The 19,506-nt window shown below is 40.7% G+C and overlaps 3 protein-coding genes across 8 annotated transcripts; 2 read left to right on the forward strand and 1 right to left on the reverse strand.

Annotated features, from left to right (window-relative positions):
* Positions 1-6: 6 nt before the first annotated feature.
* On the reverse strand, positions 7-8,932 carry gfod2 (glucose-fructose oxidoreductase domain containing 2). Of its 3 annotated transcripts, none has more exons than XM_088295888.1 (4): positions 5,946-8,932; positions 5,467-5,582; positions 4,322-4,692; positions 7-3,731 (listed from the first exon to the last, which is right to left on the reverse strand). In XM_088295888.1, exons 3-4 carry the CDS (start codon positions 4,572-4,574, stop codon positions 2,848-2,850), a joined length of 1,137 nt encoding a protein of 378 aa, XP_088152014.1. In that variant the 5' UTR covers positions 4,575-4,692; positions 5,467-5,582; positions 5,946-8,932; the 3' UTR covers positions 7-2,847. The 3 variants fall into 3 exon arrangements, with proteins under 3 accessions (XP_088152014.1, XP_088152015.1, XP_088152013.1); XM_088295889.1 differs by lacking the exon at positions 5,946-8,932 and adding an exon at positions 5,660-5,836; XM_088295887.1 differs by lacking the exon at positions 5,467-5,582 and having other exon boundaries at positions 5,946-8,931.
* Positions 6,382-19,127, forward strand: nrn1lb (neuritin 1-like b). Of its 4 annotated transcripts, XM_088295891.1 has the most exons (7): positions 6,382-6,538; positions 11,881-11,984; positions 12,862-12,967; positions 14,277-14,308; positions 14,724-14,845; positions 16,333-16,480; positions 17,195-19,127. In XM_088295891.1, the coding sequence occupies exons 3-7, from the start codon at positions 12,884-12,886 to the stop codon at positions 17,496-17,498; spliced, it is 690 nt and encodes a 229-aa protein (XP_088152017.1). In that variant the 5' UTR covers positions 6,382-6,538; positions 11,881-11,984; positions 12,862-12,883; the 3' UTR covers positions 17,499-19,127. The 4 variants fall into 4 exon arrangements, with proteins under 4 accessions (XP_088152017.1, XP_088152020.1, XP_088152021.1 ...); XM_088295894.1 differs by lacking the exon at positions 14,277-14,308; XM_088295895.1 differs by lacking the exons at positions 12,862-12,967; positions 14,277-14,308.
* thap11 (THAP domain containing 11) lies at positions 6,562-9,329 on the forward strand. Its single transcript, XM_088295890.1, has one exon. It carries the CDS (start codon positions 8,089-8,091, stop codon positions 8,923-8,925), a length of 837 nt encoding a protein of 278 aa, XP_088152016.1. The 5' UTR covers positions 6,562-8,088; the 3' UTR covers positions 8,926-9,329.
* Positions 19,128-19,506: the final 379 nt, after the last annotated feature.

The raw sequence follows: 19,506 nt of genomic DNA on the forward strand, positions 1-19,506 counted from the left end.
CTCAAATGAATACAACTGTATTTATTAAAAGAAATTATCTGTCAGATGAACAGTTCCCCGACTTAAACACATCACACTGTGCTCAAAGAGACATGGTCTGAATTAAAAACCCAAATAAAAAAGTAATTAATAAATATTTCAGCTTCAACAGAAATTCACAGATTGACTGACAAAAGCGAACAGATAAAACAAAAAATTATTTCCCGCACCAAAACATAAATAAACACTCTTCCTTATATAGACAAACGTTAAATTAAATATGCAGTACGCCGGCTAGTAGAGGAAGTGCACCATGTGTTAAATAATTTTACAGTATCAGTGCAAAAAAAATATAAAAATCAAGAAAAAAAAAAGATGATATAAACTCAGTCAGATGTTTGGAATGTATTTTTTTTTATCAATTGTACGGACCTTGAGTATGATGTTGCTGGGTAATATGACATATATTGTAAACTTAATTTTATAGTACAGTAATGCACTGTTGGTATAGTTCGGTCAAAATGTGTGTATGTACATAGCCTGAGTAAGTCGAAAAAGAATGTTACTGATATAATCCTAAATGAGTGACTACTGTGTGAAAATGATGACATCATCCTGGTCACGCAGCATCCAAAGGTTCAAATATCACAATTACAGGGTATATTTGAGGCATCAGTTAATAAGTTTTTGCAACCAACAAAAAGTCTTATAAAAGGACAACAAACGTAAACAACCGCGTTCCACCCCATTCGCTTGTCATATAGGTCATCCAAAACCAACAATATTAAAATGTCGCTGCACGGCAAACTTAATACTTAATGAGCCTCGTTTCAGACGATGCAAGATTAAAATCGAAGCAACAAAATATTAACTGCACGCTTCACACATCCAAAGCAACTTGGGTCCTTTTAGAGTAAACATCAATGTGTAACAGATAAGGAGGAAGAAAATTCCCTGCTTGCCAAATGTTCTGTTTTATACGTCCAAATATCTGCTTGTTATTTTTAACCACAATCGGATGGAATTCAAATGTTTTCAAGTATGCGGTTGATGCGGGGAAAATGTGATTTCCCACCCAGTGCTGAACCATCCGCTGCTTTGCGTAGTAGACCGTAAATAGCAATGAAGCTTCACATCTGCTTCATGAACCACTTGTAGTATTTTTGGACTCCAGTAGATGGCACTCTCGGTTCAACATTGGCCTGAAAGCACACTGACTTGACATTTTTTTAAGCAACAGTGCCATCTACAGGACTCAAAAATACAACAACTGCTTCATGAAGCAAATTTGAAGCTTCATTTTCCCATCACTAGCTTACAGCCTCTTTTGTCTGGTGGGTTCAAGCCACTTTGACCGGTCACCTTGCGATCACTTTTTCCAACATAGCTTATTAAACACAGCCGACCTTGTATTTCAAATATAATTTACACAATAGCATGACATCAAAACTGATTTCCTATCCCGTTTGAAGTCACTGGTGAGCTGGAGCCAGTCGATTGCCGGGCACATCTATACAAGCAACCATTCACACTCATGAAAAGTTTCGAGTCTCCAACTAACCTAACATGCATGTTTTTGGAACGTGGGACAAAGCCGGAGTAAACTACACATTGGGAAGGCCTGAGTCGAGAACCTCTTGACTTGGAGGAAGAGACATTCAAAACTTTCTGCGCAGTCGCATTATTCTGCTTGTAAATATTCCCCAAAAAGATGAGCACTGTCAATGGAGCATCAGTAGAATTCTGCAAGGGTCACGAATGCTAATTTGTCAGTCAAATCACATCATTAACGCTTTCAAATAAGGTGCCATAGGACTAGGATGCACAATAATATTTTTCAAATAAATGTGCCAATGTTAGGAAAAACAGAAAAACATGTTGTTTTTTTTTTAAGCGCAATAATTTACAGGCATTTCGTCTTAAAAAAATAAAAGGTTCACAATACAGAAACCAAATATTGAAGAGGAACACCCTCATGCCAGCACAACATTCTACTCAACAGGTGACAAAAAAAAGAAGAAAAAAAAAAAGCTCCAAGTAGTCATGTGGTGTAAACGGTGGCTGAAGTGAAAACATTTCAGGCCCCCGTTTCATCAGACATGTTTAGTAGTAGCACTCTTAAAACACATTACAAAGTTAGCGATATTTGGGCTTTCATTGCAAAGTTTAGGATTCACCAAAAATGCACTCTAACATTTACAGGTGAAATTCATTTGACCTTCTCTAAACTTTAATCTACATGTCCATATCGTCAGTGTTTCTGTACTTTTCACAGTTTTCACTCACGAGTTGCCCAATCAAAATTGTGTGGTGAACGTTCAGCTCCTCGTTAGGCCCGCCACACGCTGAACGACACAGCGAAGGTGACTGAGGTCGACGATCGCCCGGAAATTACAGTTGCTCATTTTTCGCTGCACTTTGTGATTAAGCACCGCGCATCAGCCGGCACGGCCCAACTGAAAAAAACGTGATCCCTGTATCGGGTTTTATTGAACCAGAAAACCACGGCGGGATTATCGAGGAAGAAGCAGATTGCCACAGAGTGGAAACTGACGATTATGGGAGAGAGGACATTTTGAGAGGCACTTAGCAATATCCCGTTTCATCAATCATTGCCATTTTGTCCAATACCGCCCTCTGCTGCCGACAGAAATTGACGTCAAAGATCTCTCGAGCTTGCATTGCCAATGTCACAGCTCACCATGCGACGCTCAAGGAACAGCGAGTTGTGCAAACAGCACGGAAATAATGAACAATTGGACAAGTGTGTTCAAAATTTGAGAAACTCAAACGAAATTCACCTGTAAATGTTATCGGGCATTTTAGGGCCATCCTGAAATTTCAGCCGAAAAATCCAATATCTGAATATTAGTTCTTATTTCTCTGCAGAGCCTCACACATGTTGTCGTTGGGATCAGGCTCTTTACTCATGATCTCAACACACTCCCACTCTCCGCTAAAGCTGGACCGCTTCACGGCCTCCACTACCGTCTGTACGTACAGGCCGTCCTCGAAGGTGGGTGCCATGGCAACCGGCCCACGGGCCCACAGCCTGCGCTCCTGGTGCGCCTGGAAGGACTGTCTCAGGGCCTTGACCATGGCGCCCAACCCCAGCAGGTGAGGCAAAGGTATGTCAGGTCCAGCCCAGCTGCCGTCGCCAAGCAACAGCTCTTCGCGTTCGCTGCCATTGCGCTGACCGTACAGTTCCGTCCCCCTGGCCACCAATCTGCCCGTGGATCCAACGACCATCACCTCATGCAAAAAGGAACCCGGCATGTTGAAGTTCAGGGTCACGGTGCAGCACACGCCGCCCGAGCACGGCCCCATCAACATTTGAAAGAAACAAAAGTCGTCGCTGGTGACTCGTCGGATGCCTCGGATGGCGTCGTTTTGCTGTACGAAGGTGCGCAGCAGGCCGTGAACGCGCTGGGCCCGCCTCGCAGTCAGGAAACTTAAAAGGTCGATGATGGCCGAGCCGACCGTGTGTAGGCCCCCGCCTCCCATCAGGTCCTCGCAAGTCCAGCCGTACGACCGGTCTAGAAGGCTGGGCCCGTACACGCGCACGTCGCATACCTGCACTTCACCAACGTATCCCTCCATCAGCAGCTGCCGCATCGCCGCAAAAGTGGGAAGGAAACGTAGTGTGTTACCCATGACGCTGAGCAGCTGGGGGTAATACCTGGCTGCGTTCACCATCTGGAAAGAATCCACAGCAGTCGCAGCTTTCTCACTGACAACATTCTTTCCTATGCCTGCAGGGAGACAAAAAGGCAATGTTTAGTATTATTCCGTTGATAACATAAACATATTTTACCAGGAAGGCAGTTTGAAAGCAGAGTTTTTCCATCAAGCATGAATCAATGACGACGCCACTCAGCTTTTCGATAGTGACCGGAACAAATATGAATTTGTCAAATGTTCAACTTCCTGCAACATGAGATTTGGTGCAGGGATAAACAAATACACACACAAGAAAGCTTCCAAGCGTGGGACCTCCATGCAGGGTGGGACACACTCAGCCAGGAAGTTGCGACTATAAGAGGAAGTTGAGGTCATCACTCAGGAATTTCATTTGAGAACTAAATAGCTCTATTCCATCTAGAACATGCCGGTCAGTTTGAGTCTATCTTTTTACCTCTGGATTATTTTGCCGCTTTTGTGTTCTTTGAAAATGAATAAAAATAAATTAATCATTTTCAGTCAGCACTAATCATCTGAAAATGACTTGATCGGCCATGATTTCCTATCGCGTGACTGGATCGCGACAACTCTAATTTGAACACCTCAACAGTGGCTGCCATGCACCTGTTCAGAAAAGTCACGTGTGTTTCTGACCTCTTACCCAGTGCTTTGACAGCAATCTGCCGTGTCATTGAGGGTGGAATATAGATGCAAACAAGGTCAACGTCTTGGTGTAGCAGCACGTCATCAGATCGACTCGTGTGAAACGGGATACCGAGCTCCTTAGCCAGGCTGCACGCTTCCTCTTCGCTCTTCCCCCAGAGCGCATGGACCTCAAAGCCCTCCGCTTTTAGCATAGGGACCAGCACCCGGGCTGTGCTTCCTGTCCCAAACACACCGACTCCAGGCAGCATGACGGCGCAGCTTGCTGCAGCCTTACATCAAACTCATAGTGACGCTCACATACATCCTGACTGTAAAGTCATTAATCTGCCAGTGTCCTCTCTGGTGTCTGGAAGTGAGACTTTCCCCCTGGAAAAAAAAAATCACAAAAAGGTGACAAAATTTGTAATACTTTAGTAAATAGTCTTATTCCTGTTTGAAGTACTTCATAACCAGCTAGATGGACCAGTGAGAAGATGCAAACTACCCTGACAGAATGCACTTTATTTTCTACAAACAATTCAATAAAGCCGCAAAGTCACAATATGAGCAAATACAGTACGGTGATTCATCTGCATGTCCCAGTGACTGTATACTGAGACAGAGCATGTTGCAGTGACATATCGATCTGCTTTTCTGACAGTAATGTATTTTGTCCCAGCACATTTTTAACATGGTATTCCTGTTGCACATAACATAATCAGTACATCTGTGTAAAGTAGACGTTACACAGATTTCATTATCAGAGTCGCAAAATAAAAAAATAAAAAATTGCAGCAAACACAACCTCCTTCACGCCCGGAAAGTTTTATGCTACCAGTGTTAAATGAAATAATTTCCACGATTTTTAAATAATCTGCTCTTTGGGGGTGAGAGGGGTCGGTTTTACGCCATATTTCAATCCAATGTATTTCAATGAGCGGATTGTGCCAATTAGTGGGCAGATAGCAGGTGTCGACTGGACAGTAAAGTGAATAAATTGTTCACACTGATTGGAATTTTTTTTTTTTTTGCTTATTGGCTGCCAAATCCTGATCATATAATGCCTTGTGTAAAGTGTATCAGGCATATTTATTTGATTAGATAAATGTAAATTCTGTCTCTTTGGGGGCCGTTTAGGGCCACTATCAGATCGGTTCAAACCTGTCAAGAGCAAAGCCAGCACGTGGAATGTGGTAGGAGCACCTGACAACAATGTTATTCCTTGTGGGAGGCTTAACCGAAACCTTTCGCATAAACCGCTCACTCTGGGTTGTTTTCTGAGGAGGAAAAACAGGTTTGATCTTAAATTTGCATGAAATAATATTAGGCTAGCTCTGTTTGTGTTGCAACCAACCATATACACAGCATAGTAGGCGACAGACTCTTTTTCACGAATAACTACAAGCGAACGTGGCAAAAATGTCAATGATTAACCAGTGATTGGACGGACCGCATCCACAGAAGAGTCAGTGAGCATTGTGATAAGGTTTGCTAGCACGTTTGCCAGCTAACAAGCTAGCCGCGACAAAGACATCAGTCAAACAGCGTACGAGAGAAGTTACGAAGGAATTGTTAAAATACACAGCCCCTTGACGTATGTTAATTTAATCAGGTATGCATACGTTACGTTTGCTACCTACTGTGTTTATGCAGGAGCATTCGTTCCTCAACAACTGCAGCAAGTGCTCAGCCGGGCGCTGCCCAGTTGCTAATGGTAACTCCTGCATAGACGATGGACGTGAATGCTCAACCAGAGATGTTAAAAAAAGAGGAGATGCTCTCAGAGGATGAAACACTGCGAGCAAGACGACAAATGCTTGGCTTCCTCATAACCGACTATATTTGATATGTACATTACTAATAGGTTTATTAATAATTAAATTAATTCAACTTCGTTGCGTATTTAAAAGACACACGTCAGCCCCCACATTAAATTTCTCGTTTTTATTCAGACAAAACGGCACTGTTGGTAACCGATCACAAGTCCGGGCAACTCGCTCCGTCACCAGCACAACCGATCACTCGCTCTCTTTCTTGCACACACCTCCGGTCCAGTGAGTCGCGTGATGCATTCACAAAAATCGGAAACAACACAACTCAGCAAAACATAAACGTCAACACAGGAACAGAAAACAGATAACCCAATTCGTTACAATATGTACTATATCTACTGAGGTTTGTTCACCTCGCATTGCCGTCGCTGTGTCAGTTGTTCATGTTTCCACGGAAGTAGGTAGGTATGACTGCAAGCTGTTTTAAAGTAACCCATTTTATCAAATAATTAGCAAGCTAGTTTGCATTGAAATAAAGACGTTTAGCAAAATTGTATACATTTCACCCATATAACTACGTAAATTTGACATTTTTATTATTAAGATGCCATTCGATCGCTACATTTTTTTTCGTATGTAATTTGAAATTCTTCTCTATAAAAAAACATATAGGCACCATTGTGGTTATGATTTGTGAGCACGACACAAGTAGATGCACATGATTTGGCTACATAAAATAAAGGTTGAAGTTTTGTCACTAGTATGCCTTTAAGTTTATGTAGATTATTGGTGTAACGTTACAATGTCTACAATGTCTCATACTACAGCGATAACAATAAGATGTTTCAAAATAAATAGCTACTGCATGTGATGATGTCGATCAAAAATGAGCATTATTGATTTTGTAAAATTTTACTGTGGCTCATTTTCTGAAGTTCACTACATTTTGCAGGGTTTCCTTAATGATGTTGATTGTGTACTTCCAACAGGTGATTTATACTAGTCACAAAATGTTTTAGGATGAAATTTCGGGTTGAACCTAAAATACACTATGACCTTTACAGGTGAATTTTATTTGACCTTTACTCAATTGTGCACATGTTGCACAGTTAATACAAGTATATTCAAACGTTTAGAGATCAAATTAAGTTCCCCTTTAAATGTTATGCCGTGACCCACAGTTCCCCTAAATATTGGCATTTTGCCCCCAAAATTTGAGACAGTGAAAGTAAAATTTTCATCTACTTGAGCAAGTACGACCAGTAAATGTAGATTTTCTTAAAATTATTAGTCTGGAATAATTTTTGTTGTTGACAAACTTCTGCTTCACACTTCTGCCCACTGACCAGTAATGAAGTGAAAATTTGTGGAAATGTGAATATTTACTTCGCAAGTCGATTTCCTATGTTGGTCCCTAAATTTTCTACTTACGACCTGAAAATTGCATTTTAAGCGCTACTGTGCTCCTAGAAGTAAATTGGAACAAGAGTTGGTCTGTAGAGTCTGTTATAGGTAGTTCATTTTAAGTTCATGTTGGAATTTGAAATAAAAAGCCAAATATTCTGCCTCACATTATGAGTGCTATTGTAAAACGCATGTAATACCACAAAATGGCCAGCGGGGACAGTAGCTTTGGGTTCGTCGTGTTTATGAAGCGCAAAGCATTCTGGGATTTTTAGTCCTAAATGGCGGGCTGCTGTGTTGACATCCTACCGAAGAAAAATAACTAAGCGTTTTCTTCTTTTGACAAAACACTAGCCCCGGATAGAACACACTTGCAGGTTTTATTTTGCTCTTATTCCAGCTAAATTCGCAAGGAGTTAAGCTCTGGTATAGCAAGAATTTCGCCACGTTCGCTGGAAAACAAACAGGAAGTTGTTAGCGTTGTGGGACGTGTAGTTCCGGCTACAGGCCGCTGAAGACGATAGCGCGCACAATAAAGAAAGTGCAATAAAAGCGGCGTACCTGAACGTGCGATTTGAATTCGAGGGCTATAGGCGTCGGCGTTACCATGCCTGGATTCACCTGCTGTGTTCCCGGCTGCTATAGCAATTCGCATCGCGACCGGGACCTGCGCTTCTACACGTTTCCGAAGGACACCACACTCCGAGAGCTGTGGCTGAGGAACATCTCCCGGGCCGGGGTCAGCGGCTGTTTCAGCACCTTCCAGCCCACTACGGGGCACCGGGTTTGCAGCGTGCACTTCGTGGGCGGTAGGAAAACCTACAGCATTCGAGTGCCGTCGCTTTTCCCTCTGAGAGGTGTGAACGAGCGCAGGAGTCGGCGGGGCAGAGGTAAGAAGCTGTCCACGACGTCGGCTGCAGCCCCCGCCGGAGCGACCACCGGGGTCGTCATCAACACCGTGCTGGGGAACACGGCCGAGGGCGCCGAGGCCAACGCCGGCGGCGAGGCCATCGACGACAGCATCACGGTGGTGCAGATCGGCCAAAACGGAGAGTATCTGGGCACGGCGCGGCTGCCAGTAGCGACGGAGGCGCCGTTCACCGCGCCTGTCTGCGCTTCCACCGAACTCACCGGCGTTGCCGTCGCTGCGGATGACCCCTCCTCGGCGGAGGCGAAGCAGACGGTCGTGCAGTACGTCAGCGTGACCAGCAGCCCACTGGACCACTCGTACTCGCTGACCACCGGTACCACGTCGGCCGAGCTGCTGCGCAAACTCAACGAGCAGCGGGACATTATCGCCCTCATGGAGGTGAAGATGAAGGAAATGAAGGCCACCATCCGCCAACTGCGGGTGATGGAGGCCAAGCTGCAGGAGGAGGTGCGGGAGCGTGACCGGCTGCTGGGCGGCCACCCGGTGCCTCTGAACGTCAACAAGAAAATCTAGCAAGAGACGAGCGGGTGCAAATGAACTGAGGGACATTCGGCCTTTGTACAAAAGTTTATTTTCAATGACTGTAAAGCTGATTTTCGTAGCCCTGGTCGTGTATAAAGATGTTTAGCTGTAGTTGTTTAACTGGTAGTGTCAGATGGAAAGCTGTTTGAGCATTTTATTCAATATACAGTTGAAGGTTTATGCACTAGTACGGACTTTGTCATAACTATAACCTATTCTGTGCACTAGTACAACTGTTGTCTTACTTTTTCCCCCTATTGTACGACATTTCTGCCCACTAACCGGAAAACTTTGGCATACCAGTAGTGCAACTACGTACATGTTACTCGTGAGGAAAAACTGCACTTCTTGACATTTGGATGCAATACTAGAACTAGTAAAGCATTGTTAACTAATTTCACAGTTTAAGGTCAGTGTACTAGTTCTCGCAATGCACTAGTAGGACGACTATCTCTCAACTTTTTTTTTTATTTATACACCGCTGTCACAAGAGCTGCAGCTGTAACACCATTTTACAGAACACATGATAAAACATTACAAATACTACAAACAAACCAATTAAATGTTTTCCTCCTCGTAACATGTTTACCATTACTGCCTTGCACTACTCTATACATGTTTACTCACTAGTAGAACAACTAGTGAGACATCTGAGTACTAGTTGACAACTGTGTGCTCGTAGTTGTACAAGTGAAGTGAGAGATGTTAACTAGTAGAATATTATGTTAATAGTGGTGAGTAGTACTTGGCCTGCTTTCCATCAATCATTTTAATGAATATTTATTTGATATCCTGATGTTCAGCTAAAGGTCCAGGTACTAGTATGCTCTTTGACCTCACTGATAAGACAATGCAGTGTGCTAGTTGGACAACTACGTAATACTAGTAGCCGTTGTTGATAAGAGCAGTTTTGCCTCACTTGTATCATGTCGTACTAATCTGCCAAAGTTGTCCAATTTATGAGGAAAAAGGTTTACTAGTACATGGATTAAGCCTTTTCTGTGCACTACTAGTAGTCTTAATACCAGTGGGGTTTTTTTGTTTGTTTGTTTTTTTTACCACCACTGTCGTCTACTTTATGACTTGTCTCCATACAACTTTCCGGTACTACACAACCTTGGCATACTAGTACAACTGCATTTTACTAGTGCACATTTTGTTGCTTCTAGTAGGTTCCAAACGGGTACTGATGCATGACCGACCATTTGGGCCTGGAAATGTTACTAGTTCAGCACAGTAGGTTACTAGTGATGTTTAAATGCATTCTTGTCAGCCAAAAGTGGCACTAGTAGTGGAAAAACATCACAGTTCTACAAGTGCGCTGAATTGGCTCACTGGTACATGGACCTTGAGATGGATATGAAGCATATCGAAGAACTGTTTAAATGGCTTTCTATTAGTGATGGGAAAATGAAGCTTCAAATTTGCTTCATGAACCAGTTGTTGTATTTTTGTGTCCTGTAGATGGCACTGTTGCTTTAAATAAAGGGTTTTAAAAATGGCAACTAAGTGTCCTTTTAGACCAATGTTGAACAGAGAGTGCCCTCTACTGGAGTCCCAAAATACTACAAGTGGTTCATGAAGCACATTTGAAGCTTCATTTACTCATCACTACTTTCTACAGTGTCAGTCATGATCTTTAAAAGCTGATTAATCCACTTTCCAATCGTAGACGTGCAAGGTAGACCAACTTAAATATGAGCGTTGGGAAGAAATATTTTTAGTGCACGATAGCCATTTTCTTGTGAGTGAATTGAAATTAGTGTTTGGTGACAGAGAAATAGTTTTGGCTCGAGGTTTATGGAGTCATCTAGGCTGGCTTTTTCAAAATTTTCAGCTTTATACTCAAATTTGATTCCTTCTCTTGGACTGTACATAATCTGCTGCTAAATAATTGACATTAAATTATTACAGGAAACTTTGTGTGCCTAATCGCTAAAATATTTTACAGCATTTACTATAATAATTTTCCAATAAAAACCGACACGCAATCTGATTGGGGGAAACCCTTCCTCAAAACAAAGATGTATTAGTGTCCACTTTCAACTTTTATTTTGCTCCATATTATTTCTGTTATAGTGATATGAATATACAAAAACAGTGCTACAGATTTCTTTTCACTCTGGATGTCAAAGCTACGACGCAGTCAAGTTGCAACATGTTAACGTTCTGCCTTTGTCTTTTATAAGCACTTGTTTTTGTACGATCGATGGATTTGACGTCCCTGTTTATAGTGAAGTGTTTCTCGACTCCTAAATTTCTTAGTGGCTGCATCACAAGTGCTTTTGGCACAATATGCTACAAACAGACATTTCTCATCTTTGAACCGATGGTTGTCATTAAATGACATTTTGAAGTACACTTGTTGTTTGATTTATTTCGGCTTATCCATACGCTCATCCACCAGATGAGCATTCTGCAGGCCTCTTCTAAAAATAGCTCACCAGTGATGGGACATTGTGGAGCCTATCCCAACTGTATTCGGGCAGTAGGCGTGGTACGTACACCTTGAACTGGTCGCCAACCAATCGTAGGGCACACTCACTCCTAGGGACAATTTAGAGCAGCGGTGGGCAAACATTTTGATTGGCAGGCCACAATGGGTTCTAAAATTTGACAGAGGGGCCGGACCAGGAGCACATGGAAAGTGTTTTGGTAACCTCATCTCATCAGAAAATTAATTTTAAATGAAAGTGAACAAAAGCATTCCAAAAAAATATCTGTCTTTGACACATCGCAGTATTTAGAAAAGAAAACATTAACAAGGTTTATTCACTTAATTTTTTTCAAATTTGGCAGGCCGGATTAAAACGGGGCCGTAGTTTGCCCACGCCTGATTTAGAGTGTTCAATCAACCTACCATGCATGTCTTTGGAATGTGGGAGAAAACCGGAGAAAATCAACTACCTGTAAACTCCAAGATGCACTATTGTTTCCTCCCTCTAGATGGCGCACGTGGAATGAGCTGTTTTTTTTTTTTTTTTTTGCGGCTCGGACGGAACCTTTCCTCGATTGAAGGTTCACCTTCGGAATCAAATATAATCAACCTGGTGAGTTATGACCACCGTACGTCTTTAAGAATGACAATAACAACAATATAGTCATGATAATGATGTCAAGGGTAATTAAATGAACGGAAGGTGAATATTCTACAGAGCGAGGACCCAGACTCTAATCTCATCTGGATTTTTTTTTCTGCTTCTGTGTTACATAATGCTTTAATCCAGTCCTGTCAATCAAATTTATACAACTATCTTCATTTCCAAAAGCTGCCATTTTTACAACATAAATCTTTACATTTAGGAAAGATGCACCTTTTTTTTTATCTTTTGAAGGATGCCGATAGTGACTCATATTTGGTTGCTGCTCGTGTTTATGATTCACATTGGTTGTGTCGTGAGGGGAAGCTGCGTAGAAAATGGATGAATGTAAATGAGAAGTTAAAATTAATTTTCAAAAATCCAAAGCATTGCCAAGTAGTGCCATCTACTGGAGTTCAACAATACTACAACTGGTTCATGAAGCAGATTTGAATCTTCATTGACCCATCACTACCTGGCACCAAATATTGTGGTTGATGAGTGAGCTGAGGAGTTTCAACTGTCCCATTATAAGCACATGCTAATACTTGATGATCTTATCTGGAAGCAGAAAAAAAAACTACTAAAAAAAAAAAAAAAAAAGATTAATTCAAGTCCCTAATAATGTTAGTGGTACAACACATCAATCTACTTCATTAATGTGTCTTATGCACATCTACAAGGTGACGACGTGAGCCGTGTCTGCCGCTGCTGTCAAAGTAGCTTCCATGAGGATGTATTGATTTAGGACAGCGGCTTCAGACACAGACAGATTAGTTGTCGGTTAATGGTTGTATTAAGCCGCAGATTAACAATGGGCTCCCATTTCTCTTCTGTCGGCATACAGATGTGAACGAGGATTTACACTAATGTATAGTGTGGGCCATCTGTACGTGGGTGAAGCACATGATTTGGAGGTCAAGCGGTATAGAGGAAGAGGATGTCGAGACCAGGTCAAGGGAATGCATGTGTTCATCTTTAACATCCTGTTATGTGAATTCAGAGATTTAATTTTAAATATATGATAGTGTACATTTTTGTGCTGAAAACATCTGAGATCTATGTATTGTCGTACTCATTTGTGGAGAGAAAGCGTCTACCTGTTTCCCAGATTTTTTTGTACCGGCTAAAATCGGGTCCCAGTGATGCACTTAGTTGCCCATCTCCCTTTATAGAAGAACTTGAGCACCTTTGCATTATTAATTACGCAATTGTGGTGTGGAATTAGGTGTAGTTAGCCTACAACAGAAAAATGCATCTTTTCTTCAGATTGTCCATTGGCAGGGCTGACTTAGAGTGCCTCGTTGTTGGCTGTGGGTGTGCGCAAGTCATGTAGAGAACGACAGAAGAGCGAGTATGGTCGAATTTTTATTTTTGTTTTATTTTTTTATTGTTTTTATTCTGACGTGACAGCCAGCATGCGGACAGGGGCGTCGTGCAGGTGTAGCTTCTTTAGAGCGCCTCGTTGTTGAAGTATGAGATATATTCCACCCACCGGAGCCATTAAGTGGCTCAAACATTTAGTTATGTGCAGGCATAATAAAGATGCTAGACAAAGTAGCAAGCATTTTTCGAGGTTGTTGTAATCAGTTTGATTGACAGTTAACAGGGGGTGCGGTTTCAAGACTTTCAGTGGACACGCCCACTGCGTTTGGGCGCGAGCCTGATTTTCACCATTTAGAAGTCTTATGTTTTCTCAGTTTCACCGCTCAACAGCAAATTTGAATCACAGATGGCTTTATGTGTCCCAAAACCTATTTTTTAAGTGATTAAAAAAAAAAAATGTTTTTCATTTTTTTTCTAGCACATCAGCTTTTTGAGATATTTTCTTTTTTTTTGTTTGTTTTTAAGTCTCACCTATAAAAAGTTTAATTTTATCATGCGTTTATTTAATTTATAGTTTTGTCGATTCAGAAATAAATTCCACCTGTTGCCGAACCAAACATACGTTTTACTAAATATATTACAATATTGCATATTGCTATATCATCACCTGACATGCTTGAGAGAAAAAAAAAAAAACAAGGGCTTGGAATCAGCGCAAAAAAATACGCAAAATAAATTACTTCCAACTCTGATTAAAAACCAATTCTACAAATTTGTTGACCAGTGCATTTAAAATCACTGGCAAGGTTGTTAATATATTTATTTTCACGTTTCAAGGACTTATATAAATTTTTTTTTGTCCTCTTCCGAAAACTTCCGACCAACACATCACGGCTTTCCATGACTCCCGCATGGATTGGTTCCGTACTCTCCAAGGGCGCTGCTGTGCTGCTACATTTAAGTCTCAGGTGGTCAACATTCTCTCTCCGGTATTGGGACACCATCTGCTCACGTGAAAAAAAAAAAAAAAAAATGTACTCACAATTATGTTTCCATTTGACGTCTCCCATGTCACACTTGAGAAACAAGGATTCGCTTACAGGTCAGTGTTTGTTGGACACATTATTACAAATTCCACTCCATGTATTTTTGTGTGCGTCAATAAAGATTCTAAATACTAAAGACCGGAAATTAGAATCCGCTTTAATCCAGAGTCCTGCGTTGGATGTGTTGGTCCAACCCTCTTGTGACGCACACACACACACACACACACTAATCCATCAGGCTTGTGCCTCTGCGCGTTCTGTACTTTTGCAATCTCATGAATTCCCAACGGATGGTGACAGGACGCATTTTCACATTTTGTGGATTTTCATCCATCAGGAGAATCACTCCGAGCCTCTGTGTCGGAGGAGGGACTCAGCTCCGCGGGACTCTGCTGAGCCCAATGATGAAGTCCCGGGCAGACGCCACGGCTCTACTGCTGCCCATCGCCTTCTCCATCAGTAAGATTGTTTGTGTTTGTGTTCCTCGTGAGCGTGTGCGTGCGCGCGGTCAAGTTTACAGAACTTTGTTGCAATTTGATTCATCTGTGAGTGTTGTTTTATATTTTTATTTGGGTCTTGTGTTGAGATGGACGTTCACCTTGCTCACAATCTCACACTGTGATTGTAAACATGATTGTTTGAAATTCAATTTGTTTGCCAAATTGAATTAAATATATAATTCAAATAATTAATCATTCAAATAAAACTTTGCATTGAATATTTATCATGTACAAGTATCACAGATTTGTGTTTCTACTTTTTTTGTGGATATGTGTGTGACGTGCACATAGTCCGCCGGAATTATTCTGTCTGTCAAGGGAACCAATACAAAGACTGGTTTAAATGTTGCCTTTTCAAAGATACTACTTTATTTTGAACGGCACTTAGAGAACTGTTCACGGTAACACATCAGCTGCTAAAACAGGCGTGGGAAAACTGCGGCCCGGGGGCCACATGCGGCCCGTTGAACGTTTTAATCCGGCCCGCCGAACTTGAAAAAAATTAAATGAATAAACCTTGTAAATGTTTTATTTTCCAAATACTGTGGTTTTTCAAATACATATATTTTGTTTTAATGCTTTTATTCACTTTCATTTAATGAGGTCAGGTTAGCAAAACACTCCATCCATCTGCTCCTGGTCCGGCCCCTCTGTCAAATTTTAGAACCCATTGTGGCCCGCCAATCAAAAAGTTTGCCCACCCTTGCTCTAGACGGAGGCTTCTGTAACCCGAGTCCGGTCAAGGTCAAACTAAGTCCATTTGATTTGTGTTATTCATCTTACGGGGTCTCTGAGCTGTCCTCGGTCTGGTCTGTCACCTCGGACCTTGCCATGGGTGACCCTGCCACCGACATAAAGCCACAGACATTTTATCTACTAGGATCATTGGGACTCAAACCCCCACACACGATTATTGACGGCTCGTGGAGGGGAGGGGGGGGGGATAATAAATAAAAGAATATAATAAAATGAAAGATTTTCACTTCTTATGTGTCTCATGTCAACTTGACCAACCCCCGACCTTAAGTCCACTAACCCGCTAGTAGTGGAACACATCCTGATAGCTTGGCCTTGTTTGTTCGACAACGCTAGTAATCAGGACCAAAACCCACAAGCCAGGTAGCACAATCATGTGTGCATAAAGCTTTTCCAGAAGAAACAGAGGGTTGTGTTTTCAGTCTCATCAGTGAAGTCAGGCAGTGCTTATGTAAGGCCACAATGACTTAGGCTTTCACATTGTGTAATCCTTCCAGATGAATACAACGCAACATATTTTTGCATCTATTTGATCCTTACAAGCGTATGGGCATTGCATTTTACTAAACTACATGAAATCCCCCAACCATCCTTGTGACGTGATATTATTTTGTGACATGCACAATGTGACATGCGTTGTACAGTACAAACTGAAACGTACGTTGATTACAACATTTCCCTTTTCTCCAGGCTTGGTCCAATTCTGTAATGGAGCTGCAATTGCTGTTTCGTGTGGTTCCATCTACAAGAGTTTTGCACAGTGTTTGCTGACACTTGGGGACAGTTTGGCGGAAACACAAAAAGATGAGGAGTCGCAGGACATTGACACAATCTGCAGGTGAGAATCAACTTTTCACCATCAAAACCATTCACAGTAATATTGTATTAAAATCATAGCGTGTTTTATGTCATTAGTGAAATGTGTTAGTGTCTTAGTCCTTACATTAATTTGAAGGAATTATGAACAGCTTTCAATAGCATTCAGTATTTGTCCAAAACGTTAAGGCTTCTGCAGGAAACTGAAAAACAAAAAGTCAGAAAAGCCTACTCGAACATCTAAACTTTATCTAGGGATAATCTGATGCACTTCTTTTTTTTTTTCTTTTTTGGTAAAGAACTTTAAATGGTGGCACGTGTGCGCTAACTGCTATTTAACACACGTTTGAAACTGTATAGTTAATTCTAAGCACAGCCGCATCCCCATTTTTAAGAGGGTGTGTACACTTGTGCAACCTCATTATGTCAGTTGTTTATTTTTTACGTCCTCTCTTGAAAAAATAATATATAATATATATATATATATGTATATATATATATATATATATATATATATATATATTTTTTTTTTTTTTAATTAATTTTTTTTTTTTTCAAAATTGAATTCAACAGATTATAGGTCACAAAGGTGGAAAACATTTTGAAATGATTCGTCATATTATTATTATTATATCCCATAAAACCTAACATTTAAACAGGGGTGTGTAGACTTTTTATACCAACTGTATGTGACAATATTTGATCGCTTCTTTCCTCACGTCCTCATTCCTTGAAGGTCCTGGAATGACTTCCATGCTTGTGCCAACACGGCCATGTCCGGCTGTCCCAGAGAAGCAGCTCTAGTGTGGGAGTCCCTAAGACAAGAATCCAGGAAGGCCCAGTTCTCTGGAAACCTGTACAACATGTGCGCCAGCCTCACCACCCTCGCACCCAGCACTGTGCCTGCACCCCTGACCCCTCCCACCTCAGATCAGACCAATCGGGAAACACTGAAGGGGAGAACGTACCAATGGGGCCCCTCTCTCACTTCAATGATCTTTCCAACGTGTAGCACTTTGTTCGTGCTGCTCAGGATCTAGCGTCGGTGTTTTGCAACGGATTCAAGTACATCGTTTTTTGCTGAGAGACATTAGTATAACCACTTGTTTTACAAACAGACTGCGCAATATGGTTTATTTGCTGCGTATCCTGAACTGAGTGCTGATAAAAATGTAATTGTGAGGCAAGATCAGATCTGGAGAAGAATAATATCATCTCTATTCTTTTGATATCACAATGAGAGTGAAGAGTCAGCGAGATGATCCAAACACATGAGCACAGGTCACAGGTCAGGAGCGTTTGTGATTAGGCCTCAATCCTAAAATCAGGATTTCAGAGGCCCAGTCAGGAGGACTCATTGTTTCTTTGGTTTCAGCTTTACAATGTATTTTAGCACAATCAGATTAAATACCGCGTTCTCAGAGAGAAGCTGACCTAATTGAAAGAGTTTTGGTCAAGACAAACAGCTGCCAGCTTTTTTTGTTTTTTTTCCAACTCTTCACTGGCTGATATGGTAACAATGAAAAAATGAAGGCAGTACAAATACTGTATATATCATTATTATTAATTATGAACACATTCATTTTTATTTAACAGAAAATTCAGTTGATAACTAATTTCATTTTAAATAGGCCCCCCCAAACACGCACAAAACTCATTTTCTTATTGTAACACTCCCCAAAAAACATATTTCTGTCTTTCAATGCTAGATTTGATAATACACATATTTAATTTAAAAATTTGTATTGCCTCATTTCAGGCAACTTTTTTTTATATGTCATTGTTTTATTTAAGTAAAAGGACTAGAAGTAAAACTAGTGAGTTTTTAAGCATATAATTTGCCAATACATTAATTAATATAGCCACATGATGACACAACAACAAAAATATTTGAAAAATATATATTTTTATATTATATATATATATATAATTTATATTATATTATTTATTATATTTTATTTTAAATTCTAATTTTCAAGAGCGGGAAGAGGAAATAAATGCAATTTATCGAGTACTCAAGATAGTTTAAATTAACATCTTAAATTGTATTAACTAAATATGCAAACAGATAAATGTGCAGTAAACTTGGCTAAAAAAAACATTTCTTTTAATTTACCATTTTATTTCTTTTGAACACAAACGTCACAAATTCTGTGGAATGCCTCCTACAAAGTATTGTTCACAAATGTCAAAAATATAATCACAGTTAATTTCTTTTTTTTCTTCTTTTTTTTTCGAATGTTTTGTCTCTCGCTTGTTTTCAGTTTGCGAGTGCTGGGACTATTTGCACACGTGTGCGTGTGTGTGATCTTAATACCCTTAAACAGTTTCATAACAATCGTGACATGAGTATATTAATCTCGCCTGTCTTTATTCATCTGCTGTTGCATCCACCTCCAAACCTTTGAAGCACTCTTAAAGCTCTGAGAGAAACTTTATGGCGAAATGAGGGTGCAGAGGACCGCTCACGTGACATCTTCAAAAAAAAAAGTCAGAGGTCAGATATGAACGCACCACCACTGCAGCATGATGAATATTAAAAAGCAGCAAATGCTGAGCCAGCCATTGTGTCGCGTTAAAAAAAGATTACAGGATCAAACTTATGTTTAAATCAAAATGATTGAAAATGTGAAATATTGTTTAATAAAACAGAATGATCTGTCTTCCAAGTATGCCTGTTATTTTGGAACCATCATTGCGCTGTTAAAAAAAAAATGGAATCGTATTACCCTACGCCAAGGAGAATGGGCTGGAAACAATTTTATACGGAATTGATTCCAATGTTCAGGAAATGTTGAGTGTTAGCGTCAAATTTAGGGAGCGCCATAGAGGTGACACTTTAAGATTTTTCTTTCTTTCTTTATTTATTTTTACATTATGAGATTGGATTTTTCAACACATTTGTAACTCATTTACTGCTATTGACGGCTTAAGACGTCAAATATCTTTTCTTTTTTTTTTTTTTTACTTTGCCGGCAGTGAATTTCTAAATAAATAATACCATCCATACATCCATCCATCTTCTACCATCACGGTTGCAGGAAGTGA

The sequence above is a fragment of the Idiotropiscis lumnitzeri genome, chromosome 5 (genome assembly GCF_059441095.1).
Source record: "Idiotropiscis lumnitzeri isolate Australia: NSW breed Sydney's pygmy pipehorse chromosome 5, RoL_Ilum_1.0, whole genome shotgun sequence".
Lineage (NCBI taxonomy): Eukaryota > Metazoa > Chordata > Actinopteri > Syngnathiformes > Syngnathidae > Idiotropiscis > Idiotropiscis lumnitzeri.

Excerpts from the sequence above, each read along its gene's own strand:
- gfod2 (XM_088295888.1), bottom strand. The coding sequence starts at position 4,574 with ATGCTGCCTGGAGTCGGTGTGTTTGGGACAGGAAGCACAGCCCGGGTG. Across the intron at positions 3,732-4,321 it reads GATTGCTGTCAAAGCACTGG|GCATAGGAAAGAATGTTGTC; the intron begins GTAAGAGGTCAG and ends GTCTCCCTGCAG.
- thap11 (XM_088295890.1), top strand. The coding sequence starts at position 8,089 with ATGCCTGGATTCACCTGCTGTGTTCCCGGCTGCTATAGCAATTCGCAT.
- nrn1lb (XM_088295891.1), top strand. The coding sequence starts at position 12,884 with ATGTATAGTGTGGGCCATCTGTACGTGGGTGAAGCACATGATTTGGAG. Across the intron at positions 12,968-14,276 it reads GAAGAGGATGTCGAGACCAG|GGCGCTGCTGTGCTGCTACA; the intron begins GTCAAGGGAATG and ends GTACTCTCCAAG. Across the intron at positions 16,481-17,194 it reads GACATTGACACAATCTGCAG|GTCCTGGAATGACTTCCATG; the intron begins GTGAGAATCAAC and ends CATTCCTTGAAG.